Here is a 26,331-nt window from a genome sequence, read left to right as displayed (position 1 = left end):
AGCCAAGCAGAGGACTGGAACATGATATGCCAGTGTCAGAGAGACCCAGTCCTGTCAATAATTTGGGGAATTTCCACATTGCTGTTTTTGCTATCTTATGCCAGCTCAGCAAGGACATTTCTGATTTTTTTACATGGCTGCTACAGTACGGTAGTTTGAACACTCTTTGGCACTGCCCTTCTTTGGAATTGGAATGTAAACTGACCTTTTCCAGTCTTGTGGCCACTGTTGAGTTGAGTGTTCCAAATTTGTTGGCATATTGAGTGCAGCACTTTAACAGCATCATCTTTTAGGATTTTAAGTAGCTCAGCTGGAATACTGTCATCTCCACTAGCTTTGTTGTTAGTAATGCTTCCTAAGGCCCACTTGACTTTACTCTCTAGGATGTCCGGCTCAAGTTCTGTGACCACACTATCATGGCTATCAGGGACATTAAGATCTTTCCTGTCTAATTCTTCTGTGTATTCTTTCCACCTCTTCTTAATCTCATCTGCTTCTGTTAGGTCCCTGCCTTCTTTGTCCTTTATCATGCCCGTCTTTGCACAAAACGTTCCCTTGAGATCTCCGATTTTCTTGAAGAGATCTCTAGTCTTTCCCATTCTATTGTTTTCCTCGATTTCTTTGCATTGTTCATTTAAGAAGGCCTTCTTGTCTCTCCTTGCTATTCTCTGGAACTCTGCATTCAGTTGGATATATCATTTAAGGCCTTCTTGTCTCTCCTTGCTATTCTCTGGAACTCTGCATTCAGTTGGATATATCATCCCCTTTCTCCCTTGCTTTTCACTTCCCTTCTTTCCTCAGCTACTTGTGAAGCCTCATCAGACAGCCACTTCGCTTTCTTGCATTTCTTTTTCTTTGGGATGGATTTCGTTGCTGCCTCCTGAACAATGTTACCGACCCCCGTCCATAGTTCCTCAGGCACTTTGTCTATCAGGTCTAATCCCTTAAATCTATTCCTCACCTCCACTGTATATTCATAAGGGATATGATTTAGGTTATACCTGAGTGGTTTAGTGGTTTTCCCTACGTTCTTCAATTTAAGCCGAAATTTTGCAAGAAGCAGCTCATGATCTGAGCCACAGTCAGCTCCAAGCCTTGTTTTTACTGACTGTATAGAGCTTCTCCATCTTTGGCTGAAAAGGACATAATCAATCTGATTTTGATATTGACCATCTGGTGATGTCCATGTGTAGAGTCACCTCTTGTGCTGTTGGACAAGAGTGTTTGCTATGATCAGTGTGTTCTCTTGGCAAAACTCTATTAGCCTTTGTCCTGCTTCATTTTGTACACCAAGGCCATGCTTGCCTGTTATCCCGGTGATTTCTTGACTTCCTACTTTAGCATTCCAATCCCCTATGATGAAGAGGACATCTTTTTTTGTTGTTAGTTCTAGAAGGTGTTGTAGGTCTTCATAGAACCGACCAACCTCAGCTTCTTCGGCATCAGTGGTTTGGGCATAGACTTGAATTACTGTGATGTTGAATGGTTTGCCTTGGATTCGTACTGAGATCATTCTATCGTTTTTGAGATTGTACCCCAGTACTGCTTTTCCCACCCTTTTATTGACTATGAGTGCTACTCCATTTCTTCTGAGGGATTCTTGCCCACAGTAGTAGATATGATGGTCACCTGAATTAAATTCGCCCATGCTTGTCCATTTTAGTTCACTGATTCCCAAGATGTCGATGTTCAATCTTGCCATCTTCTCCAGCTTACCTTGATTCATTGATCTTACATTCCAGGTTCCTAAACAATATTGTTCTTTACAGCCTCGGATTTTCTTTTCACCACCAGACACATCCACAGCTGAGTGTCCTTTTGGCTTTGGCCTAGCCACTTCCCGTGAGAGTCCCTGAATGCTATTCTAAACTGCTCTTCCTTATCCTACTGCATCATTCATGTGAGCTTGCCTTTTTACTACTAGTCAGCCATCCAACAGAAATAGTGAAGCTGAACACTTTTGATTTAGAAAACGTTGTGTTGTTCTCAGCCGTATCAGGTAACCAGCACATTACTTCCTTGTCTTGCATTCAGTTCTGTGGCTTCCTCAGTTGCTGTTGTCCCTTGATAAACCATGCCATAATAAATGCTCAAGGTACTTTTTGTGTTGCCTGAGACACTCCCCCGGCCATATTTTTCATCTGATCATGAGTTCATTATATTCTTGGGGTCAAACCACACATTACATTAATTCCATAGCATGTAGCTAAGGCTTATGTATTTACCCTAGAGTAAGTGTGCATGGCCCTGATTCAGATCTAGACCTATTTGGATCATGTACTGGGAGGGCATGATTAAACCTCCCAATCACAATATTTTCCTGAAATTCCCCACACCCTATAGCAGGTGTCAATGGAGGCTTTTTTTTTCTTTTGTTAAATCCCCCATGCGGGAGGGGATTTTGGGGTGGGGAAGATGGGGGCTTAATCCTCCCATCCTAGTGCATGGTGGTCCTAATCCAAATGCAGGTTGTATGCACTTACATTAGAGTAAAAAAACACAAAACTACACACTTCACAATTAACATAATGTGCAGTTTGACCCTAAATGGAACTAAACTAGTTCCCTAATGGAACTAAAATTGAGTTTTAGTTCCATTAGGCTCCATCTCACAAAACATGCAATGTATGGAATCAAGCCACATATTTCCAAATATCACAGACAAATCTTTATGGATCAAGGAATGAGTTATTGTTGCTATTACCACCACTGATCGAAAATTTTTTGGCATTATGAAGAGCCTGGTATGGGCGTCAATACAGGAGCTGTTTTCAGGCTAGATATTTGAAAATTTTCTTGGACATCTGAACATTTGTCCTAAACTATTTCTGTCTCTTCTGAGTTCATCACCAAAAGCCAAAAGTCATCTGGCTTCAGCAAAGACCATCTTCTGGGGTTCAGGCTCCTCTACCATGAGGTACACCATAGCTCATTCAAGATTGCCAACCGCTGTTACAAGGCAAGGTTTACTGCTGCTGCTGTTTGAAGTTTTCCTTGGACATCTGAAACTTTGTCCTAAAACATTTCCATCTCTTTTGCGTTCATCACTGAAAGTGATGAGTTCATGACTATTCCATAAGTGCTGAAAATCTGAACATGTCTAGCCAGCAAGGAACGCTGCTCTGCCACACTTGCACCACTTCGATTCAGGTTTCCAGGAGAAGCCATTGAGACTCCAGTCGAGCTTCCAGTCCAACTATCCTCTTGAGGCAAGGTTCAAAGCAATTGCTAGCAGACCTTTTGAAGCTTGCAAAGGAATGGAGTTTAAAACATATACTCTAAGCGATGGATGGATCTGTTGACGAGTTTCTCTCAGTTTCTCATTTTTTCACTCTTAAGTTCAGTTTGTCCTGAACTTTGAGGAAAAAGGTAACAGAAAAAAAATGTATTTTTGTGTGCATTTCTCCTAGTATTTCTGTACAGTGTTGCCTAACATACACATTTTTTGCATGCTTTTTTCCCCCTAACATAATACATTTTGAATATTATTTCAAAAATATAAGCATTTTTGAGTGCACTTTTCCCTAACATATACATGTTGTGACTGGAGAACTGCATTGCACAATTCAGAGAAGGGCAAATTGAGAAGGATAACTGAGTTGCAGTTTGCATATTGATTTGAAAGTGCAAGGGTGTATTAAAATGTGAACTGAACAGTTTTCTCCCCCATCCTTACTGACAACATGCTAGAAACTCCAAGTAGCAAGTGCTGTAAGTGGCTCAGTTTATCCTGAATACCTAATGAATGTAAGTAGAAACTGAGGGAGTGACTAGGCCAGCCTCCCCCAACCTGGTGCTGTCCAGATGTTTTGGATTACAACTTCCATCATCCTTAACCATTGGTAAAAATTTTACCAAGCACTCTACTCCTTACAAATAAATCCTGCTAGGATGACCCAGATGTCAGAATACACCAGATCACAATTTTCTCAAGAAGATTGTCAAACCTTAGTCTTGTGGATAAACTTAAACAGAAGCAGTTCTGATGGGTTGAGTTGTTAGGCTCAGGTTAGAACTTTGGGGGCTCGTAAAAAAAGAAAACAAAAAGAGGGACGAGCTTTCAAAGCCCCCAAATGTTTTTCCAGGCTGGATGAAAACCTGAATTTTCTATGCCCGCCCACCACCATCCCTGCCAACCCTCACAGTTCACAAAAGTTCTTCCCCAGCTTGACCAAACACTTGACAATCCTATTACTTAACTGTCAAATAGTGGGAGCAGTGGCAGCACGTGAGAAGAGGAGAAGGGGGAGGGTTTCCAGCTCATCACAAAGAGGGAGGGAGGGAAGGAAGGAAAGAAGAAGGAAGTGGGAAATGCCCCCCTCTCTTCTCCCCACGCACCGTCATTACTCCCATCTTGATTGATGGGTCACCTTCTGCTGTGGTTCCATAAGTTACTTCACTTATTAATTGGAGTCTATGAATTTCTATGTAGCCAGCTAGGTTAAAAATGGCCTACACCTTGTATTAGAGCTTCATTCATGAACAGCTGGCTTTGCAACACCCCACCTTCCCTTGCTGTAAATTGCTATAATCTTGTTTCAGTTTCTTTGTTTATTTATTTATTAATACTTATATGCCGCTTCACATAATAACATCCCCAAATGGTAACAATATTAAAATCAGAGCTTAAAATCACAGTCGAACAACCTGTGTGGCCAGGTTGCTTAAAAATAAGAGAGAACAATGGATGTTTTGTGATTCACAAGCTTGCCAAAAACAAGAAATGAAAAAACCCACCACATCCACCAGGTAAGCAATGAAACAGCTCTTTATTATTTTAATGATGCTTTTAAACTAGGGATAAAGAATCACAGATACGTTCCATTTAAAGTAACATTGTACAAATATAAATGTATTGGTATTAAAATAGGAAAGGATTTTAATGGCTCCAGAAGTGTATTTCTCTACATGCTGTTTCAACCCATGGCAGAATATCGGTATTTATGCTTTCAATATTTAAGTGCTTTCAAGTCCAAATATCACCGCTAAACATAATTGGTACTAATAATGTGAAATGATTAGATACGTAGATACAATTTTTTTGTTTGCTTGCTTCACTACTCACATTTGTCTGGGCCGTGGGGGTTCCCATGCGTTGACTTTTTGGTGACAAAAGTAAGAGCTGATTTTGGTAGCCAGTTTGGGCAGTAGCCGTTTTATGTTCCCTGGACATGGTATTCTTTGGGACACTTGGGTGAGAGAGGAATGTCAGCTGTCAAACAAAAAATAGTGCCTTCCTCACTGGCACCCACATTTCTCCCTGGAGTGCCCTGCTGCGATGTCTGGAGCATTCTGGGAAAATAAAACCACATTTGCCAGGAGAGGCTACCAAAAACAGTTCTGCTGTTGCTATCACTAGAGACAAGTGAGCCTTCCGCCCGCAAATGAGTAATACCAATGGGATACCAAAAACAGTGCCAATTCAATATTCATTCATTACACAGTGCTTTCTTTTCAGAACAAATGCAAGTGCAACTGAATGGGCCTCATTTGATTCAATTTTCTATTCTTTCTAAACTAAAATATATAAATAAACAATTCACACTCTTTTTCTCAAACGCTGCATCAGATTCTGTGATTACAGTGCATACAGACTGAAAGGAATCTTATTTCTTCACTCCTATTTTTTGTTGACAAACCATGCCCTTGAGTCTTGTTTCTCTCTATCTGTGCATGCCTTCACTTGTCCAAGCCATTTCATGACCAAGTCCTTCATACGCAGCAAGTCTTCTACTTGCCTCCTTTTTCTCAGTGTGGCTGCTTGCTCTGCATGATTGCTTAGTAGATCCTCTGGCCAGTGCCATAAGGTCTGGGGCTTGTTCTAGCCCTGCTTCTGCATCCTGGGGTAGCAGGATGTCTTCTTCTCCAAACTTTTCCCCTTCTACAATTTGAGGTGTTGAAGGGAACTGGAGGATCTTGAGAGCCTGGTACTATTCCCTGTTTCCAGTAGATTCCGTCTTAGAAGCTGCTGGAGTCTTCATTGCCTACATGACCTCTCTCAGATAGGCATATTAGAATCACAAAGCAAGTGCATTCACATCTGAACATACATCCTCTCTTCTGGCTGAGATGTTGTCTTTTAAATTTAACCTGAGAGGCTAGTGTATACTAGCTTCAGAGCACAACATACAAAACAGAAATTTGTTGTTGTTGTTGTTCAGTCGTTAAGTCGTGTCCAACTCTTCGTGACCCCATGGACACCAGGCCTTCCTGTCCTCCGCTCTCTCCCGGAGTGTGCTCAGGTTCATATTCATTGCATCGGTGATGCTATCTAGCCATCTCATCCTCTGCCATCCCCTTCTCCTTTTGCCTTCAAAATCATTAAGAATGTTTTTTTTTTCCCAGATTATTCATATATGGAATACATTTTACCACAGAATACAGTGGGAAGCCACAGTTTGCACAACTACCTCCAAAGCACCGTTTCAGATTCTGCTTTGCTGACTGTTTACAAACTGGTTGGTCAATTCAGATTTCACAACAAACCGTGGTTTAGTGTGATATTTGAAACAAGCCTATGTTTCTCAAAGGAAGAGTAAGATGTAAGTGAAATAAATAAAAAAACCCTTCAGTTTCTGAGACCTCTGACTATCAAATGCTGTGGATTAGCAACAGGAGATGTCCACTCACATTTACACCAGACCAATGAAATTAAGCCGCATTCACTCCTAGTCGGTCTGTACTCATATCGTTTAGTGCAGAAGCATTTTATCAGTGGAAACTCTTTTAGGCTACTGAAAAAGCAAATTCATTGCAATACTCTTGTCCAACATGCTAGATTTTGTAGTTTCATTTTTGTATGATAATGTTATTTTTCGTTCTTATTGATAGTTATCATAGATTCTGTTTGAGGAAAGGTGGGATACAAATGGTTTAAATAAATAAATAGGGTCTTCCAGAACTAGCACTATAAGATTTTGTATTTTCCAACAAGTAACCAGGCTAACATATTTTGCAGGTACACTTTGAGTTGATTTGGCACAAAGCTAAAGATGTATATGCTACACTCCCTATGTGTTATATTCCAGTGACCACCTCCTTCATGGTAACCTGCTGACTGGCAGTACATTCCTATGCAGTTTCCTCAGAAGCGTCTCTCGCTGTGTTCAATGGAGCTTACACTCAAATAAGTGTGCATAGGATTGCAGCCTTAGGTACACTATATAATTGACTGGGTACCTCAAAATTGAATGTACACTTAGAACAACAAAACAGTTATTTTGCAGAGGGCATTTCTTGCTACAGCATTCATTTACTAAGAAATGGAACACTAATATCAAACGAAACTTCAGCTTCTCTAGGCGTATATAATTTTTAAGTATGTTTTATCAAATATCTTGTTTCACTCTGTTACTATATTGGTTATCTAATCAATTATTCTACTTATCTGAGTGCTGGATCAACAACTGTGCCACACTCCTACAACAGTGATTTAAGTCTACTGGTTAATAAATGGCATTACACAGGGGGAAAGCTGCAAGTAAGTGTGTGAAGAATCAGGCCATAATATCTGCTAAAACACAAGAAACCAGGCAATTCACTAATATGTTCAAAGACAACAGCAATGAACAATATATATTTTTTTAAAAAACCCTCAAAATATATAATGTAGCACAACATTGCTGAAGCACACATAAATCTGAGCAAGTCCAAGTGAAATAATGATATGTTGAACTACATAAGATATTGACTAACTAGAGGCTGCACTTTTAGCCATGTTACTTACAGCTGCCAAATTTCAATGGGCACGAGTGAGCATCCATAGGGAAGTCTTCTAAATGCATTGGACATTCAGCCTGGACTGTAAGCCTGGAAGGCAAAATACCACTGTATTCTTGTCTCCTGCTAAGAGGTCACAAAAGTCAACGACACAAAAATTAACTGAATTTAATCCAGACTCAGAGATGAATTATGTGAAACTAATTTAAACTTAATCCATTATTTCTTCATCCATTTTATATGGTCCTTCAGAGGACACTTCCTCATTAAATCAAAACTTTAAAAATAGCCAATTCCAAAACTATACAGAATGGCCAACTGAATGACGTTATATATTATGGAACTGCAGGTTGTCTAGTAATATCCAGAAGTATGTGCCATGTGAATACAGAACTCCTAGTGCAGGCACATGCCTGAACCTCAGAGGAAACTAATACATAATTTAGTTGTGGTAGTTTCAACCAAAACACAAACAAATAAGTAATTCAAAGCAGAGACCAACCTTGGATAATGTCATTAAATGTACTACAATTATCTCAAGTTACTCAATCCTCCAAAGTAGCAACAGTGGATCTGTAAATATGTAACTGTTAGCTTCATGGCTGGCACGTATGTGTAAGTAGGGTGCGCTGTGTTACTAGGACACTAGGGTGATGCAATTCTTCTCAGCATGTAGCACCTCTGAGGAACAGTTGCTTATTTCGTCATGTAGCAGCCTGCATATGTTAAACACATGCTTGCTGCAGAATGTCGCATGGGTAAAATGAGTGAACAAAAGGGCTCAAAATGGCTTGAGACTAAACTGATAACAGCCTTACCAGGGCAATGAATACAAAGAGATGAAATAAAATGTGTACCTCATGGTATATAACAGAGTCCCATCATCTTGGATTCGAAGTAGCTTGTTTGGCATGGTCATATTATGAGCTACCGACTTCTTCCCATTGTGAAAAAATGTATCTGGAGTCCAGATTTTGCTGGCCATTAAATTGTTCAGGCGAAGAATGTTCATTGGACCCTTAAACTTTAACCTTTCATCTTTCCATTTTTGGCGGAAGAAAACATCTATCGTGTATTCCTGTCGTGGGAAAAAAAGTAAGTGTTTCAACATAATTATCATCAGTGTGTTTGGATATAGAAATAACACTGCATTGCCACTTCAGAAGTCACTGAAGAAAAGCGAAGGGAGGGGAACAATGAATTGGTAAATAAATAATTCTTATTAATAAATAATAATAAATAAATACCCATTTGGAGACCAGGGGAGTGCTACCCTGTTGATTCTCCTCAGCTTCTTGGTGGCTTTAGATACTGCTGACCACAGTATCCTCCTGGAATTGCTTAGTGGGTTGGGAACAAGAGGCACTGTATTACAGTGGTTCTGCCCCTACCTACAGGGTCACTATCAGACAATCAAACTGGGAGATTTTTGTTCAGCTCCACGGCAGCTATGCTGGGGTCCCACAAGGTTCCATCTTGTCTCCCGTGCCAGCTCCCGTTATTACTCCATTATCGACGAATTAAATCATTATAGGATAAACCTAAAAAAACTCAGGAGATGAACAGGAGGATGACAACATCATGAAAAGGACCTGCAAACCTCCATGAGTGACCCACCATAAGTGCACAATAAAAGCCTCATGTGATGGCGCCCCAGGGGTGAGCAACCTCTTGTGGTTCAGAGGCCAGTTTCCCACCTGGAACCCACTAGAGATCACACCCTACTGAAATCTGGTGGCATTGCAATATGGCAGCAAAAAAAGGGCTTATTTTTCTTTAAAGCTGCCTGCTTTTTGCTGCTGTGCTGCTTGTGGCAAATCGCAGCTTGTTTTTGAAAACAAAGGGAAATCAGCCTCTTTTTGCTGCTGTGCTGCCAAATTTCAGTAGCAAATCCTGGCGGGGGGGGGCACACAAAGGGCCAGGGAGACCTGCATGCAGCCCATGGGTCACATATTGCCCATCCCTGAAGTACATGGTATTATTTTTTCCTCACTAATCCAGACCCAATCCAGATTTGGACCAAGGACAGGAAGTTAGGTTTTTCTTAACCCTTTGCTCCCTTTCCCACTGTAGTCTTGATGAAGATTGAGGAGCCAACGCTTGCAACGTGCATTTCTAAAACAGGATCCATCTGCGACAAAATATTTGGAGGTGAAGCCTTTTCTTCCTCTTCTGTTACAATAAAGTAGTTCCCTGACAATAAAGTAGGGATGTACGAAACACTTACCTGGTTTCGTCCAGGGACATCCACGGTGGGGGGAGGCGCTCCGTCCCTCCCCCCGAAATCCTCCCCGGCCAGCTCCGCTTCGCGGCAACTCTGCGGAGCGCCAGACGGGGCTGCCCACAGCCAAACATCCGGCCGCTGCTGGGCTGCGCAGGGGAGCAAATGGCGGCCACCATAGCCGCCGCCATTTGCGTCCCTCTCTTTTGCCGTGATAGGCTACATATATATTTACGTAGCCTATCACGGCAAAAGGCAGGAACACAAATGGCGGCCGCTACGCCATGTGTGTCCCTGTCTTTTGCCGTGATAGGCTACGTATATATTTACATAGCCTATCACAGCCTACGCAGGAACGCAAATGGCGGCCGCTATGCCATTTGCGCCCCTGTCTTTTGCTGTGATAGCAAATGTGCACTGGAATTCACCCTCCCTGGAATCCGTGGCAGAATTCTCCAACATCCCTACAGTAAAGAGGTAATTTGTCTAAATAAGTTTCAACATCCAAGAATTAGGCTTATATATGATTTAGAGAGATTCTTGTAGTAACCTGTGAAAGCAGTATAAGGGCGCAATCCTATGGCCACTAGTCAGTGGCTAGATGGCCACAGGATAGGTTGGTTTCTGGGAGCTGACCTCGGAGTCCACACTCAGAGGTCAGTTCCTGGAGAACCGACCCCTACCCCCTCCCTCACTGCCTCTTAGGCAGCACAGATCGGCCCTGTGCTCCGCGCTTGTAAGAGCAGCATGGAGCGGCCCAAATGGGAGGTTCACGGGGGCAGGGAGATTGGAAATGCCAGTATGACGCATCCTATGTGTTGTCTGGCCGCTGCTTCCCATGGTCTGAGGTCCCACGGCTAGATAGCCAAAGTCGGCTGCCTAGCTGCAAAAGCAGGGCTGGGGGAGCGAGGAAGAGACCCGCTCCTCACCACTCCTCCCACCCTGCATTGGATAGGCAGTAACCCCCAGGCTTGGAGATGACCATCGATCCAGATATGATTGCTCCCTAAATCTCTTTAGATTTGGTAGTCAAAATATTGGCGAAGGCTATACAGGTCTCCTACAAAACTCAAAATATTGTTGTTTAGTGTATACAAGTGCTTTTTGAACCTTAGCGGTTTCCAGTAAATCTACCCTGAATCTGTTAAAAAAAAAAAAAGATTCTATTGGACCTGGTAAGTTTATGTCTCTGCCATAATTTAGATTTTTTTCCTTATCAATACCTTTCTCAAAGTTTTCTTTTTCTCTTTTTATTTTAGGAAGCAATCCTCTAGCCAAAGGCCTGAATGCATCTCACAAGTCATACTAAGACATGGTGTGGTGCTCTCTTAAAATAAATAGGTATTTTCATTAATATGAGAGATTAGTAAAGAATTGCATTTAACTTCCATGAATAGATTGCTAGTTTCCAATTCACAGGCCTTAAGGAAACCCATGCATGATCTACGCATATGATCATGGAGACAAAACTCTGGAAAAAAATTGAGATGCCAAAGTATTTGAAATCATGATCAAATAAATATGATAGTAAAGAACACTGAAAAATCATTGCATGAAAATTCACAGGCATTTAGATTTTTCTAGTATCTACTCCTGGGTATCAGGTAAACTCAATTGGGTCATACAATGCTAAGAAGTCAAACCAGCCTTATGTCTCTGAGATGGATTTTGGTGTTTCTAGTAAGAGAGGGGTCAAGTATTGTATTGTAATTCCCTGCTAAAATTAGTTCATTTTCTCAAAATATGTCCAAGATAGAAAGAAGCTGTTCAAAAATTGAGCTTGATGCTGGTTGGGGGGCATAACCTGATCCAAAAATAAATTTAGTATTGAATATCAGTCCTTTTGTAAGTAAGTATAAGCATTATTCTTCTGGATCAAGCTGGCAATTTTGAATTTCAGAGTTAGAATTAGCTACTAAAATAACTGCTTACCAAACTAAAGTGAATTCAATAATTTACAAGTAGTGCCAGTCTTGTGGACTTATTGAAGTTTTAGGTTGCAGTGATTATAATCTCAGGATTTTCTTTATTGAGAGCCTTTGGTGTATGCTTGCACTTGATTAGATAAGAACATTTTCACAAGCCATAGTATTACTTTAGGTATACTTTTATGGCTCAAGAAGGAAAAAATGCTATTTGCTTTAGGGGTGTATGACCTCGACGGGGGGGGGGGAGGCGATCCATTCCTCAGCCCCAGAATCTTGCCAGGCCGCGGAGCCGCCGGCCGGGCCAACCCACAGCGGGGCCTCCAGCCGCCGCCGGGCTGGTGCAGATGCAAATGGCGTCCTGTGTAGGGGACGCCATTTGCATCCCTACGCCAGCCCGTGATAGACTACGTAAATATTTACGTAGCCTATCACGAAAAGAAAAAACAGCGAACACAAATGGCAGCGGCTACGGCGGCCACCATTTGCGTTCTCTTTTTTTTCCACCGTGATAGGCTACATAAATATTTATGTAGCCTCTCACGGCAAAACAGAGGGGCGCAAATGGCGGCCATTTGCGTTCCCTTAGTTTTGCCATGATAGGGTACGTAAATACTGATGTAGCCTATCACGGCTTCCGCAGGGACGCAAATGCCGTCCCTGCGTTAGCCGTGATAGGCTATGTAAGTATTTACGTAGCCTATCTTGGCTATATGGACGAAGTGAATGGCGGCCGCGGCCGCAGCCACCATTTGCCTTGCAGCGCAGACGGCAGCAGGTAGGTGCTCCATTCCAGGCCCATTTCATGGGGTGGGGGGGCGGGGGGGCTTTGTTCCGCTACGGATTTCAGGGGGCTGAATGCACTGGCATTCGGCCTCACCAAGACCCATGGCGGAATTCTCCGCCATGCCTAATTTGCTTACCCATGAGATAATATGACATGCTTTATCTGTTATGTTCTAATCTCCTGAAGGATCAGAAATTGATATACTCTGTAGGACAATTGTCCTCAGCTTTCTACTCCCAAAGGCAACTTGCTTAGTTCCAAGAGCTTTACCAAAATATGCTATAAGCTAGAGAGCTCCAGCAAATGTGTATATTTTATTGTGTACGGTAAATTTAATTTCCATATTATTTTCTTCAGCTTGTTAGGGATGTACGAAAGTCACTTAGCTTTTCGCGGATTCTGTTCATGGTGTGGGGGGGAGGCGTTCCGTCCCTCCCCCCAGAATTCTCGATGGGGGGGAGGCAATCTGGTCCTCCCCCCCAGAATCCTCGACGGCCAGCTGTGCTCCACAGCGGCTCTGCGGAGCAGCCGGCCAGGCCCAGGCCAGGGCCGTCCGCAGCCGGATTTCCGGCCACGGAGGGCTCTGGGTAAAAAAAAAAAAAACGCGTACGCAAATGGCGGCGGCTATGGCTGCCACCATTTCCATTCCTTATTTTTCGCCGTCTTAGTCTACGTAAATATTTACGTAGAGTATTACGGTGAAAATAAAGGGGAACACAAATAGCATAGTGGGCGCTATTTGCGTTCCCCTTTCTTTTCTTCTTCTTAGTCTACATAAATATTTACGTAGACAAAGACAGCGAAAAATAAGGAACGCAAATGGCAGGGGCCGTAGCTGCCGCCATTTGCGTACACCTTTTTTTTAACCCAGCCGTGATAGGCTACGCAAGTCTTTACGTAGCCTATCACTGATGAAAAAAAAAAAAGACGAGACTGCAAATGGCGGCGGCGGCAGCCAGTTGGAAGACCAGCCGCCGCCGAAGCCGCCGCTGGAGCCGCCGCCATCCGGAACATCTGCCCCAGGTAAGTCTCATCCCGGGGGGGATCCGCGGGGGGCAGGTGGTGGCAGGCCGTTCTGCCATGGATTTCAGAGGGCCAAATGCACTGGCATTCGGCCTCACCGAGATCCGTGGCAGAATTCTCTGACATCCCTATTGGTAATAGGCAAATAACTCTGGCTTTTCTGATCCTTCACCCTACTGTCAACTAAGGTTGGTTTAATGGAGCCAATATGCTATCTCACATTCAGACACCAGTCCTGTAGGTGACACTAGCCCTGTTCCCATGGTCCAAAGAATACATGAAGGCTCAAAGAGGGGTTGGGGCCAAGGCAGCACATATTGGCCGCACACACTGGCCCCACCGCCAAAGGCACTGTGTGCACTTGAATGGGGGTGGAACACTTTGCATGATTGGGGACCCTGTTTATCAAGCTCCCTGATTGTGCAGAGCATTCTACTCACACTCAATTAAACATGAGTAGCACCTCCGGTCCGTGTGACGAGGTTTGGGAATGAAGGGGCAGGACCCAATGTGCATGGGCATGTTAAGGGCCCGCAAGCACAGCCCCATCCCTGTCCCCACATTGAGCCCTCATGCATTCTTTGAAAAAGAGCTGTGCACAAATGACCTCTTGAAATTCTCCACTCTATTTATGGGCAAAGAAATTTCAGGGACAATTTCACCAAATTTCTCCAGTGGGAGGAGAAATTCTCCGGCAATTTCTCACAGGTAGGGCTCACCACTGGCAGGGATTTTTCCCCTAAGAGTTTTTTGGTTGTTTGCACTGCCATTACAAGTGGCAACAACAGCAGCTGTATTGGCAGCCTGGCCCCCATTTTGCATTGTCCACATTACCCCATACCTAGCATCATTCTAGGGCATTGTGGTAGGGAGGGAAGGTGAAACTCACCCAAAAATGGGGAAGAAATTTGGGGAAAATTTTCAAAGTGGCACTTTATTTCTAGGGGGGTAACAAAAAAATAATAATTCTCAGGACTTTTCTGAGAAAAATGTCTTCTGAGAAATTTTGGCTGAGCTCTAGTTGACATTCTTTAAGGTTCACCACCTTCCCCAGGATCTTCCAAACGTTAAATGTCTATGGATGAATTCCAGATACATCTTGTCTCTAAGGTGTGGAGCGATGATTGCACAACAAAAGGCAGGATACTCCTGCACACTCCTTGGCCACCTCATATGCAAGGTAAGCACAAGAACCCTGAACCCAACCCATGAGAATTTCTCTGAACTGCCTTCTCTTTTCAATTTCTTTCAAAGGCAATTTCTTTTCTATCAAATTGAATAAGAATGGTCGAAAATAATGTGGGAGAAATTTTCAGGACAGCACTACTTTGAGACACATAAAGAGGGCTACTGTCAATTTAAAAACTGGAGTAGGCTTACCAGATTTTATGTTGGCACTTAATTCTGAGGTGGCTACCAGCACTTTACCACATAGTTCACTCCAAGTAGGTAAAGATACCTGGTAAAGAAAGCAGAGGAAGGCAGAATCCTTACTCATGCGAAAGAGGCTCCACATGTTGAAAGGACTTTGGAGCTCTACTGCTGGCTCTACTCTGGATGTCATCATGCACATGGACTAGCCCTGTGTTGAGCATGGACATCTATAGTGGGGAAGCCTTCTCCACATTTTGCATCCCCAGTCATGCAAAGCTCTGGAATGTGTGGACGCCTATGTGCACAGAGGTCTATGTAGGCTTCCCTGCTGCAGATATGTATGGTCCATATGTGGACATTAGGGGTGGATCTAGTCAGTACACATGATGTTAGGGGTGGGCCCAGCAGTGCAGCCATGTGTCCTCTTCAGCACATGGAGCCTCCTTCACATGAACAAACCCAGGGGGGGTTATAGAACTGTTGAACATTCAATCCTCCTCTCTTCTGTACTCAGCATAGAGGCTTGCTAATGTTGCAATGCACTCCTCAAAACTGGTCTCATCACCTCAGACTGCTACCTCATTCTATGTAATGTGCAGAATGGTTTGAAAACAAAGTATTTGCAGTCACCATCGAGGTTGGAATGCACTGAAACTAGGGCTTTGGAAATATTTCAATGCATCATGGATTTCACAGTTAAAACTCTTTGGATAGCACTTAATTCCCACTCCATAGCAAATGCAACAGCGGATACAGAATGGAATAAACAACAAGATTTTCTAAATCCAGCCTTCTTTGCCCAAAATTTAAGAAAGCACTAAACATTTTTCTAAGGAAACTGAAGACACCGCAATTAGCTACTTAAATCAGGATTTAATTTTATAAGTTTCCTTTGACAATTATGGTGATTAACCACTCAGAGTTACTGGTTTTGTTTTTCTGTTTTGTGTTTTGGGGGCGTAGTTTTCTTTTTAGTTTTTTAAAGTGAACACAGCTTTTCCTCTCAGGCTACTGTCACAATAGATTTCCATCACTGGTCTCTCTGCAACTCTTTAGGGCTTTTCATCACAACACTAAGCTTAGATATTACATAAAAAGAGCTATAAGACAGCTGAATCTCCGAAGATGCAATTTGCTTTATCCTTGCACTTTAACTTCCTTCTGTTAAGTGTCCATTCTTCTACATAATGAAGTTGAAAATCATCTCTCCAACCTTCACTTATGATTCAAAGTATTATTGCTAATGCACTTACCTAAACTTGTAAAGCAGCAATTAAAAGTTTGTTTGAATTGCAAACAAAAGGAAATCGCTGGTTTCTTTTGAAGACAATTGAAGGGCAAGCTGCAAGTTACACAGAAGTTGCATGTACCCAAGTCTTGAAAGTCCCTTGTCCATTGCGAAATAACTGTAGGAGGGGACACTTTGAAATGGAGAGGTATTGGAAGGAAAAGTAGTGTTTCATTTCCCCCCTCGGAGGGAGCGATCCTATTGGGATAGGCGGCCGGCTGGCTGCTCCAAAGTCAGAGGTGACTGCCTATCCAATGAAGGGCAAAGCGCAGAGGGGATCTTCTCCTCTGCACTCCAGCCACCCTGCATTACCGGCTAGGTGGCCAATTTTGGCTATCTAGCCAGAGCGGTTCGGGGGGGGGGCTGGCCAGATGATGCATAGAAGCATTGTAATGATGCTTCTGCCATCCCTGTCCCTCCCTGTCCCTGGGAATCCCCCTTTCCTCCCGCTCCACACTTCTCTTCTGGGAGTGGAGCCCGGGACAATCTGTACCGCCTACAAGGTGGTGGGGAGAGATGGGGAGGTGGTTTTCTGGGAACCAACCTCAGAGTGTGGCTCTGAGGTTGGTTCCCCAAAATCAAAAGTCCTATCAAAAGTCTAGCAGCCATAGGACTGCGCCCTTAGTTTATTCCCTCTGTCCCCACAAATGCACCACTACCACCATGCTCTTTTTACCTCTGCAATTTTCTTGACATGTGTTTTCAAGATAAACATGGCTCTGGAGCACTGGTGGGGGTAAAAGCAGCTGACAAAATGGGGTTTCATTACATGCAGTTGCAGTGTAACACATGCTTCATCCCTTATGAAGACAATATCTTTGGGACTTCAGGCTGGCAACTTACTTGAATAATTCTCACTGTAGGCATGAGGCAAGAGATGACAGCTAGTATGCAGCACAGCTGCATTTAACATGGATTTCAGCTCCTTTGAGGCATATCTGTGTGACAATTCATTTGGGTCTTGGGTAACCTCTGTTAGTGTATACTATCCATGAAATAAAATCTGGCACCCATACTCCATCTGTGCACATGGTGAATGTGGAGGAACACAAGCCAATGCATGTGTTCACACAGTGTTATAGAGCTGAGGCAAATCAGTCAGCAGAGCTCCATTTTATAAATCTCTTATTGCAACAAAAAATGCAATCAACACTACACAGCTTGATGTTAGCATAAAAAAAAACACAAACTGGAAGTTAGAGAAGAAGATGCTTGGATCTGAGAGAGAGAGAGAGAGAGAGAAAGCTCCAACTAGCAAGACAGTTATTAACCTACTGTTGGAGCAGACCAATTCCACACTTAGTTTTGCACTGATCTATATAACTCTATTCACATGTCGTCACCTCTTTCACATCAATTCTCAGTGGCATTCTACAATATTAATCTTCATTTGTAAATTCCAGTGGCAATGTCTGGGCAGTAGCTTGGTGAGAATATCTGGAATAATTTATTCACATGAACAACATTGCATGTAATTAATTCCTTGTTTTTGCATGTCTCTTAAGAGGTGATACTTAACATAAGTGTGCTTGCTTCAAGGGTTAATCTTTTCAGTCTGTGACAGCTTCATGCATCCTTGATTGTCCTCAAAAATTGGTATTGGTTCAAATTGTTTCAGTCCTATATCTAACAATAATTGACGAATCCAGATGGCTTTCTGACATGCTTGTACAGCTGTCACATATTCTGCTTCTGTTGATGAACGTGCAACAGTTGTCTGTTTTTGATCATCCCAGCTAATAGTTCCTTCTTCATATTGAAACCGATATCTACTGATGGACTTTGAATCAGCAGTATATATTCCTAGGGATGTGAAATAAATTAATTGGGTTCATAAACTGATATGAGCTTACACAATTCAAACCTCCTGGAACTGAATGCAGACCAAAATAAAACTGGAAATCTCCACATCTAAGAGCTTGTAATTCAACTCACACACACACAAAAATCTGTTAGAAAAATACATATGTATTAAAAAGTGCATGAAAAATGTGTACATTTGAAAAATGCTCACAAACGTGCTTTACTTATTGGGAGAAAAAATGTGTATGTTTCAAAAATGTATGCACCCAAAATACATATATTAAAAAAAAACATGCATGGAAACACATACACATTTGCATGTGAGGGGAAAAAGCTCACAATCTGCTATGTATCACAGTTGGAATGAGTTTTGAAGTGGATATTCCCAAACCAGTCCACATCCATATACCTAACTAATGTCAGATCAATGTTTACCAGAACTTGCAATTTCAGCTGGATTGTTCCCTTTAGATACAATATCACTCTTTCCACTGTATTCCAGTCACTTAGGGCACTGCAACTTTCTTGCACAAAATTCTTACAACAGCAGCAATATCTGGTCTTGTTGCAGCAGCTATGTATAATAGTTTTCCAATTCCATCATTTTTTCAAGTAGTCTACTTCCATAGAGGGGGTTTAAATTCCTTTGCTTTTTTCATTGAAATACTGGAACATTTTGGCATGTGTTTTTCCTCTCTAATTAAGAAGATAACTCCCATCTTCTTATCTTACTATCTGTATACTGAGTTAATGTGTGATGTTTCCTAGTAGGGTTTTTTTTTCTCTTTTCATTTCAGCATTTGTGTCAGTTTGTATATTATCCCAGTAGTTCTTCCTTCTGTTCAAATAAAGAATATCAGCATAAATCAGGATATATGTCCGCTTGTTATCTTTCATGTTGGAGGACAAGCATGGATCCACTTTACTTTGCATGAATTCTTCCATGCGGAGTACATTTATTTTCTCATTCCATGAGGGGGCCCTTTTTGGGCAGATAGGTGACTCATAAATAATTTTATAAATAAATAAAGCAATAGGGCAATCCTCTAGTTTAAGCCCATAATTGTGATTTTGAAGAGTACCAATGAGGTTCTAGTCCTTTAATTCCTTGAAACAGGGTGGCTAGTCCATACCTCCCTTTATGTCACTGTGCAAGAAGTTGGTTGTTAAGTCTACGTGCTTGACTCGTATTGCCTTTCCAGCTGCCACCCTTAGAAGTGATTTACGTAGTGATTTAAAGATTTAAAGAAGTGATTTAAAGATTTACGTAGACTACGGTGAAAATAAGGGCAACACAAATAGCGTTGCCGTTATTTTCGACGTAGTCTACGTAAATCTTTACGTAGACTAGACGTGCCAAAATAAGGAACGCAAATGGCGGCGCCCATGGGCCGCCGCCATTTGCGTACGCGCTTTTTTTTTTTCCAAAGTCACCCGTGATAGGCTACGTGACGATTTACGTAGCCTATCACGGCTGACTTGGGAAATCTAGCCGTGATAGGCTACGTAAATCGTCACGTAGCCTATCACGTGTGTGTGTGTGTGTGTTTTACTTACTTTTTTATTTTGTAATGGCGATGGCGGCAGCCGGTTGGGAGACTGGCCGCCGCCCCCGCCCCTGACGAAACATCGCCGAACCGCCGCCGGGACCCGCCGCCGAGAGGGACATTCGCTGAAGGTAAGTCCCATCCCGGGGGGGGCGGGGGGCTGGCGGAGAATTTCCCCAACACTTTCGGGGGCCAAATGCCTCGGCGCTCGGCCTCCTGAAGTTTCGGGGAGAAATTCTCCGCCATCCCTAGTGAGCACACACACACGTTTATGTAGATATATGCTGGATCCTAGTTTGGGATGTACGAACCCACCCCTGTCTGGGTTTTCCAGTTGCCCGCCCAGCCCCTGCCCCTGCTTGCCAGTCCTTTGAAAAATAAAATGGTGACTGCAAAAATGTGCATATTTGTGCATACGCGAATATACACATTCGCAAAAATATGCATTTTTGCATATTCAAATATGCTCATTTGCAAAAATGCACATTTCCATGCATACACAAAAAATATGGTGACTGCGGAACTCGACGAGGCTGCCGAGCTGAGTGTGGGCCACTTGGTAAGCATGAGCAGGGGAAAGCAGGGCAGGTACTCGGCAAGCAAGGCTCAGGGGTGCAGGCAGAAGTGGTTCTGCTGCATTCCCAGATGGAATCGGGCACCCACACCATCACCAATCCTGGCTTCTTCCATCACTTTGCCATATTATGCTGTGTCCAAGAAAAGGGAATCCAAGGGTGGGGGAACAGTGATGAAGGGGCACAGCTAGATAGGGAAGGACTTGTTTCTCAATTGTTGTCTTTGAGTTCTATAGAGAAAGTAAGCAAGTTGCAATCTGCCATGTTTGGACAGAGGTGGAGCGGGGAAAGAGAATTTGCACTGCCATATAAAAACCTTCCTTCCACATCCTCCACCTGTCATAATAATAGTCACTGATTTTGCTGAGAATGATTAACACAGCAATAAATGAAATGGGGGGAAATGATATGGCATTCTTTACAATAGTGTAAACAGCAGCTTACTAGTATTTCCTCTTCTATTTATGTACTGTTTGCATGCCCACCTTCCTCAAAATTGTGCACACCACCCAAGCAATTTTCCTAATATAATAATTTTGAACAATTTCTTTTGTATATTTTGTGTGCACATGCTCCTAATATATGCATTTTTAAATTGGATAATTCCATTGCAAAATTCAGAGAAGTGCAAACTTTGAAGGATAACTGCATTTTAGTCGCATATTAGTTTGAAAGTACAAAATTAGGTATGTCAGCATTAAAATGTAAACTGAACGAATTTCTCCCCCATCCCTACTAGGTTGTGATCTAGGTTGGTTGATAGGTAATGACTTGCACTAAGGAAACTTTGGCCCCACCTACATGGGGCATGTACTCCAGTTCTACTGAGCCCGCAAGATTATTGTAGGGATGGCAGAGAATTCTGCCACGGATCTTGGTGAGGCTGAATGCCAGTGCATTCGGCCCCCCGAAATCTGTGGCAGAACGGCCTGCCACCCCACGCCCCCACGCAGATCCCCCCTGGGATGAGACTTACCTGGGGTGGAACTTCCGGGTGGCGGTGGCTCCTGCGGCGGCTTTGGCGGAGGCGGCGGCGGCTGGTCTTCCGACCAGCTGCCGCCACCGCCATTTCCAGTCTTGGAAAGAAAAAAAAGATGTGATAGGCTACGTAAAGATTTATGTAGCCTATCATGGCTGCGTGGGTTAAAACAAACAAACATGCGTACGCGAATGGCGGCAGCTACGGCCGCCGCCATTTGCGTTCCTTATTTTTAGCCGTCTTAGTCTACTTAAATATTTACGTAGCCTACGACAGCAAAAATAAAGGGGAACGCAAATAGCGTAGCGGGCGCTATTTGCATCCCCTTTTGATTTGCCATTTTAGCCTACGTAAAGATTTACGTATGCTAAAACAGGGAATCAAAAAGGGATGCAAATAGCGCCCGCTACGCTATTTGCGTTCCCCTTTATTTTCGCCATCATAGTCTACGTAAATATTTACATAGATTAAGACGGCTGAAACAAGGAACGCAAATGGCGGCGCCCGTAGCCGCCGCCATTTGCGTACGTGGGTTTTTTTTGGTTTTTTTACCCAGAGCCCTCTGCGGCCGGAAATCCGGCTGCGGATGGTTCTGGCCTGGCTGGGCCTGGCCGGCTGCTCCGTGGAGCTCCCGCGGAGCACAGCCGGCCGTTTGAGGATTGTGGGGGGAGGTACGGAGTGCCTCCCCTGCCGGCAAGGATTCCGCGGGGAGGGCCGGAACACCTCCCCCCCGCCATAAACATAATCCGCGAACAGGTAAGTCACTTTCGTACATTCCTAGATTATTGTGGCACATGACGTATACCCTTCTCCATAGCAAGCACGGTTTTTCATACTTTAAAAACAGCTTTATTGCGAACTTGTTTTGTGACAGATTTTCCTGTTGTGGTGGCTTCGGTGTGGCTTGAGAGTCTGTGTGACCTCAACTGCCTTCAGTGCAGACTGGGGCGGAGCAGCCTGATTGGTGGAAGGGAAAGGTCCATCATGAAAGGGATGATGTGGGCTAAACATGTCTACTCAGAAGGAACTCATTGCCTCCAATTGCACTGAGTGCAAGCAGGGAGAGGGGTCAGGAGAATTCCTTTGCCTGCTCTTTTTTTAATCCCTGGACTAGTGAATGAGTTTTAAAAGTGACCCTTACTCCCACTGAGAAAGGGTGGCCATGGAGGAGAGGTATCAGCTTAACATGTCTACTTGGAAGTAACTTGTCCTCCATTGCACTTCACCGAGCACAGTGAGGGAAGGGCAGGGAGCAAGCCTCCACTCTTTCGCTGTCCCGCACTTCCGCAGTCGTTGATGTTCAGTTCTACTCCCAGGACTCCGCCCAAACCCCAACTGACGTGGCTTCAGGTTCTGTTTGACCCATGAAAGTGGGTTTAAAAAACAAACAAACAAACGTATATACTGCTTTACTGGCTACATTTGCCATGGGAGGAACAAACCCGATTTCATGAAAAACTTGGTTTAAACAGAATCGCTTCAGAAACTGTCTCCATGTAGCTGGGCCATCTGTGAATGCGGCTTAAAATCTGCATTTTTACCACATAAGAGGTGTCTATGAAAACAGGATAGCCAGAAGGCCCCATAAAATTTTCACACACTGCCAAAATAACAATCTCATGCTATTAAAAAATAGAGAAACAAACTATCACTTCCTATTAAAATGAAAAGGATCAAAAATAAAGCTGCCTAGAAAATCAAATAGCATCTTTTCATTTCCAAAATGCCTTATTTTCGTATTAGGGATGTACGAATCCCTTACCTGGCTCCGCGCAGGGGCATCCGTGGTGGGGGGAGGCGCTCTGTCCCTCCCCCCAGAATCCTCAACGGGGGGGAGGTGCTCCATCCCTTCCCCCGGAATCCTGCCCGGCCAGCTCTGCTCTGCGGCCAAGCCGTGGAGCCGCCGGCCGGCTCCTGCCGCCCACAGCCGGACATCAAGCCGCTGGGCAGCCCTGCAGGGACGCAAATGGCGGCTATCATAGCCACTGCCATTTGCGTCCCTGTATTGAGCCGTGATAGGTAAATATTTACATTATTTATAAATATTTACGTAGCCTATCACGGCAGGGGGAAAACCCCATCGTATCCAAATTGTGGTAGCTACCACCATTTGCGTACGCTGGGTTTTTTCCCCCCTGCCATTATAGGCTATGTAAATACTTATGTAGCCTATCACGGCAGGGGGGGAGGAAACCCAGCATATGCAAATGGCAGTAGCCACCGCCATTTGCGTACGCTGGGGTTTCCCCCCCTGCCGTGATAGGCTATGTAAATACTTACATAGCCTATCACGGCCTCCGCAGGAATGCAAACATTAGCCGTGATAGGCTATGTAAGTATTTACATAGCCTATCATGGCTAGGAAGAGGAGGAAGCAAATGGCGGCTACAACGGCCACCATTCGCAAAGCAGCACGGACGGGAGCAGGTAAGTGCTCTGTTTCGCGCACCTTTCGTGGGGTGGGGGCAGCGGGGACTTTGTCCCCCGTGCCTTTCGTGGGGCGGGGGGGGCGGGGGCTTCATTCTGCGATGGATTTCGGGGGGGCGAATGCACTGGCATTCAGCCTCACCGAGATCTGTCATGGAATTCTCTGACATCCCTAAGCTAGTTAGAAAAGGAACAATGTATTTGTATCCCATTTTTAAATTGCTTTTGTTGTGCAATCCTACCTATGAAGTATTCAGGAGACTTCTCAATAATTATTTCCTTTTAAAAGTATGGGACATTATGTCCCTGCATAGGATTATTTTGGAAGCCAATATGTACTTTAAAAAAACCAGCTTCATGTGCTAGAGTTAATGTCAATCCTTGGCATTAGTAAACACTTTAAGCACTTTTATACAGCTGACTACTTATCTGCAAACAGACTTGCAACTAATGGCCCCGGCTGTCATTTTGAGGCACAGATTTTCATTTCCATAAGGGCTCTCTAGAGAGCTATCATTTTTGTAAATGCTAAATAGGATTCCGTTATCCATTGCTGTGTGTCTTATGTTCTCATTTACACCCAAGCAAAGTATGTGTGAAATGCTGCCAAGTGAATTCTCCACCAACCTCTCTAGATTTTTAAAATGTGTTTCACACTTGCATGTACAGCAATGGCAAATGAAGCCCACAGTGCCCAGTCAATAAAATAATACGTCTATTAAAGTGAATTGTGATCCTTTGTGACACATGGAGAAAACCTTGCTATTCACTTGAGCAATTTGCTATCTTTAATCATTCTGCGTAAGGTAAACTTTACATATGCTTTATAGCCAGTTGCCTACTTGAAATGCCTTATTAAATTCATTATATGCTATTTTAGCAACGATTAGGGAATTAAACAAAGAGCCATCCAATAACGAGAACTGCCCTCGACAAAGTGTAATGGCATACTGCTTAATGCTTTTTGGGTGAAAATAGACATATTTACAGGATGAAAAGGAATTCATGATGACACTTATATTAAATATTTGTATTAATGTTAGTGAAGAAGCCATTTTGATTGTAACCAAAGCATCCCCCTCTTATTCTGACAACATATGTGATAAGCTCAGCAACAAGTGGTGACACAGAGTTGTATTAGATATGACATAGGTTGTTTGTATTTCTTTTGTAACCAAGGCACAGCCATGATTAGAAGGGATATTTGAGACATTTGATCTCATCTGATCTTGGGACCTAAGCAGGGTCAACCCTGGTTAGTACTTGGTTGGAAGACTGGGAATCAGGCTTCCTGCATTGAGCAGGGGGTTGGACTTGATGGACTTGTAGGCCCCTTCCAACCCTATGATTCTATGTCTTGTCCCAACTACCTTCAATCCAATATCTGTGTCATGGGTGTCCCCCAGAAGCCTAAATGTATTCATTCATTCATTCGTTCATTCATTCATCTTATTTATTAATTTTAACATACACAGACACCTCCAGCTAGTCAACAAGAACTTTTGAGTGATCTCTGAGACTGCTTCTACTGAGAGTGGCTGCCAGGCTCAGACTCTGCACTTTTCTGGAGGAGAGTCTTCCTGGGCCAGCAGGCAGCTCAGATGAATGCTGCTTGTTCTGATCTAATGATGCGTAAATCCCAGAAATACAATGATAATATAAACAAAGGAGTTGTGGTGCCTTCTTGTGATCAGGTGAGGAGCTTGGGTGTTCTTTTCTATATAAGGTTGCTAGAGAAAGAAAGCAAAGAAGCAGAGCTGTTTCTGTTTGTTTAGCTATGGATATCTTAAACTACTTCAAAATGCAGAAGACAGCCAGTGAACCCCCAACACATATTGAAGATACTACTTCATCAGACATCGTGCAAATAGCACCCCATGTGTCTACCTCAAAAAGAGACAGAAAATATCCAGGTACAGGCAAAGGCAGGGCACGAGAACATCCCAAGTGAAAATACCGAGGCAGCTACCTTTACTGTACAACTTGAATGACAGGAAAATCTGGATATAGGGAACTACATATCAAAAGCAAATTCTCTATCAGATGTGTTAAAATTTGAGCTGCCTACACAATGCTGAACTCCTGCAGAAAGTTATGACTCCAGGCATGATAGTATGGATCCAAGAGCATCTGCTGTTTTGAAAGGAACTGTATGTCATTATGACATTTTATTTCCCCAGGCAATAGGACAAGGGGTACAGGGTGCATTCATTACTAAAGTTTGTACCAAGTATAAAGGCTTCAATGAGACTGCAAGAGAGCACTCAAAAAGCGGATGGACAGTGGTTCACATGCAGATGCTTCTAAATTCTTTTCTGTCATGAAGAGGAAAAAGGTGTTGATGGTACAGCAATTTAATAAGTCATATGTAAGAGCTATAGAAGAAAATAAACAGAAGCTGTACTATAATATCAACCATTGTGTATTGTGGGTCACATGACCTTGCTCGTTGTGGTGAGACCAGTACCACAGGTAACATGATAGACCTTCTACAGTTTTGTGTTGAGGCAGGGGATGAAATATTTTTTTTTAAAAGTTTGGAAACCAGGGCAAGCAATACTAAGTACATATCTGCAAGAATGCAGAATGCGTTAATAAAGTTGTGTGGCAAAATTTTGAGGGAAGAAATTGTTATGAAGGCTAATGCTTTCATCAGATTCTCA

General features: G+C 43.2%; 1 protein-coding gene across 1 annotated transcript in view; it reads right to left on the bottom strand.

Annotated features, from left to right (window-relative positions):
* The window catches only part of GABRA2 (gamma-aminobutyric acid type A receptor subunit alpha2), a 141,110-nt gene that overhangs the window by 43,247 nt on the left and 71,532 nt on the right, over positions 1–26,331 (bottom strand). The window contains exons 5-6 of the mRNA XM_084856859.1: positions 8,577–8,797; positions 7,727–7,809 (exon numbers count right to left, since the gene is read on the bottom strand). Of these exons, the coding sequence (XP_084712985.1) occupies positions 7,727–7,809; positions 8,577–8,797 (304 nt within the window). The remainder of the gene's footprint in view (positions 1–7,726; positions 7,810–8,576; positions 8,798–26,331) is intronic.

Source organism: Heloderma suspectum, chromosome 5, assembly GCF_057233095.1.
Source record: "Heloderma suspectum isolate Gila_16-S chromosome 5, 16-S_ref, whole genome shotgun sequence".
Classification (NCBI taxonomy): Eukaryota; Metazoa; Chordata; class Lepidosauria; order Squamata; family Helodermatidae; genus Heloderma; species Heloderma suspectum.
Note: the sequence above shows the minus strand (reverse complement) of the source record. Positions and strands in the feature narration are given on the sequence as shown.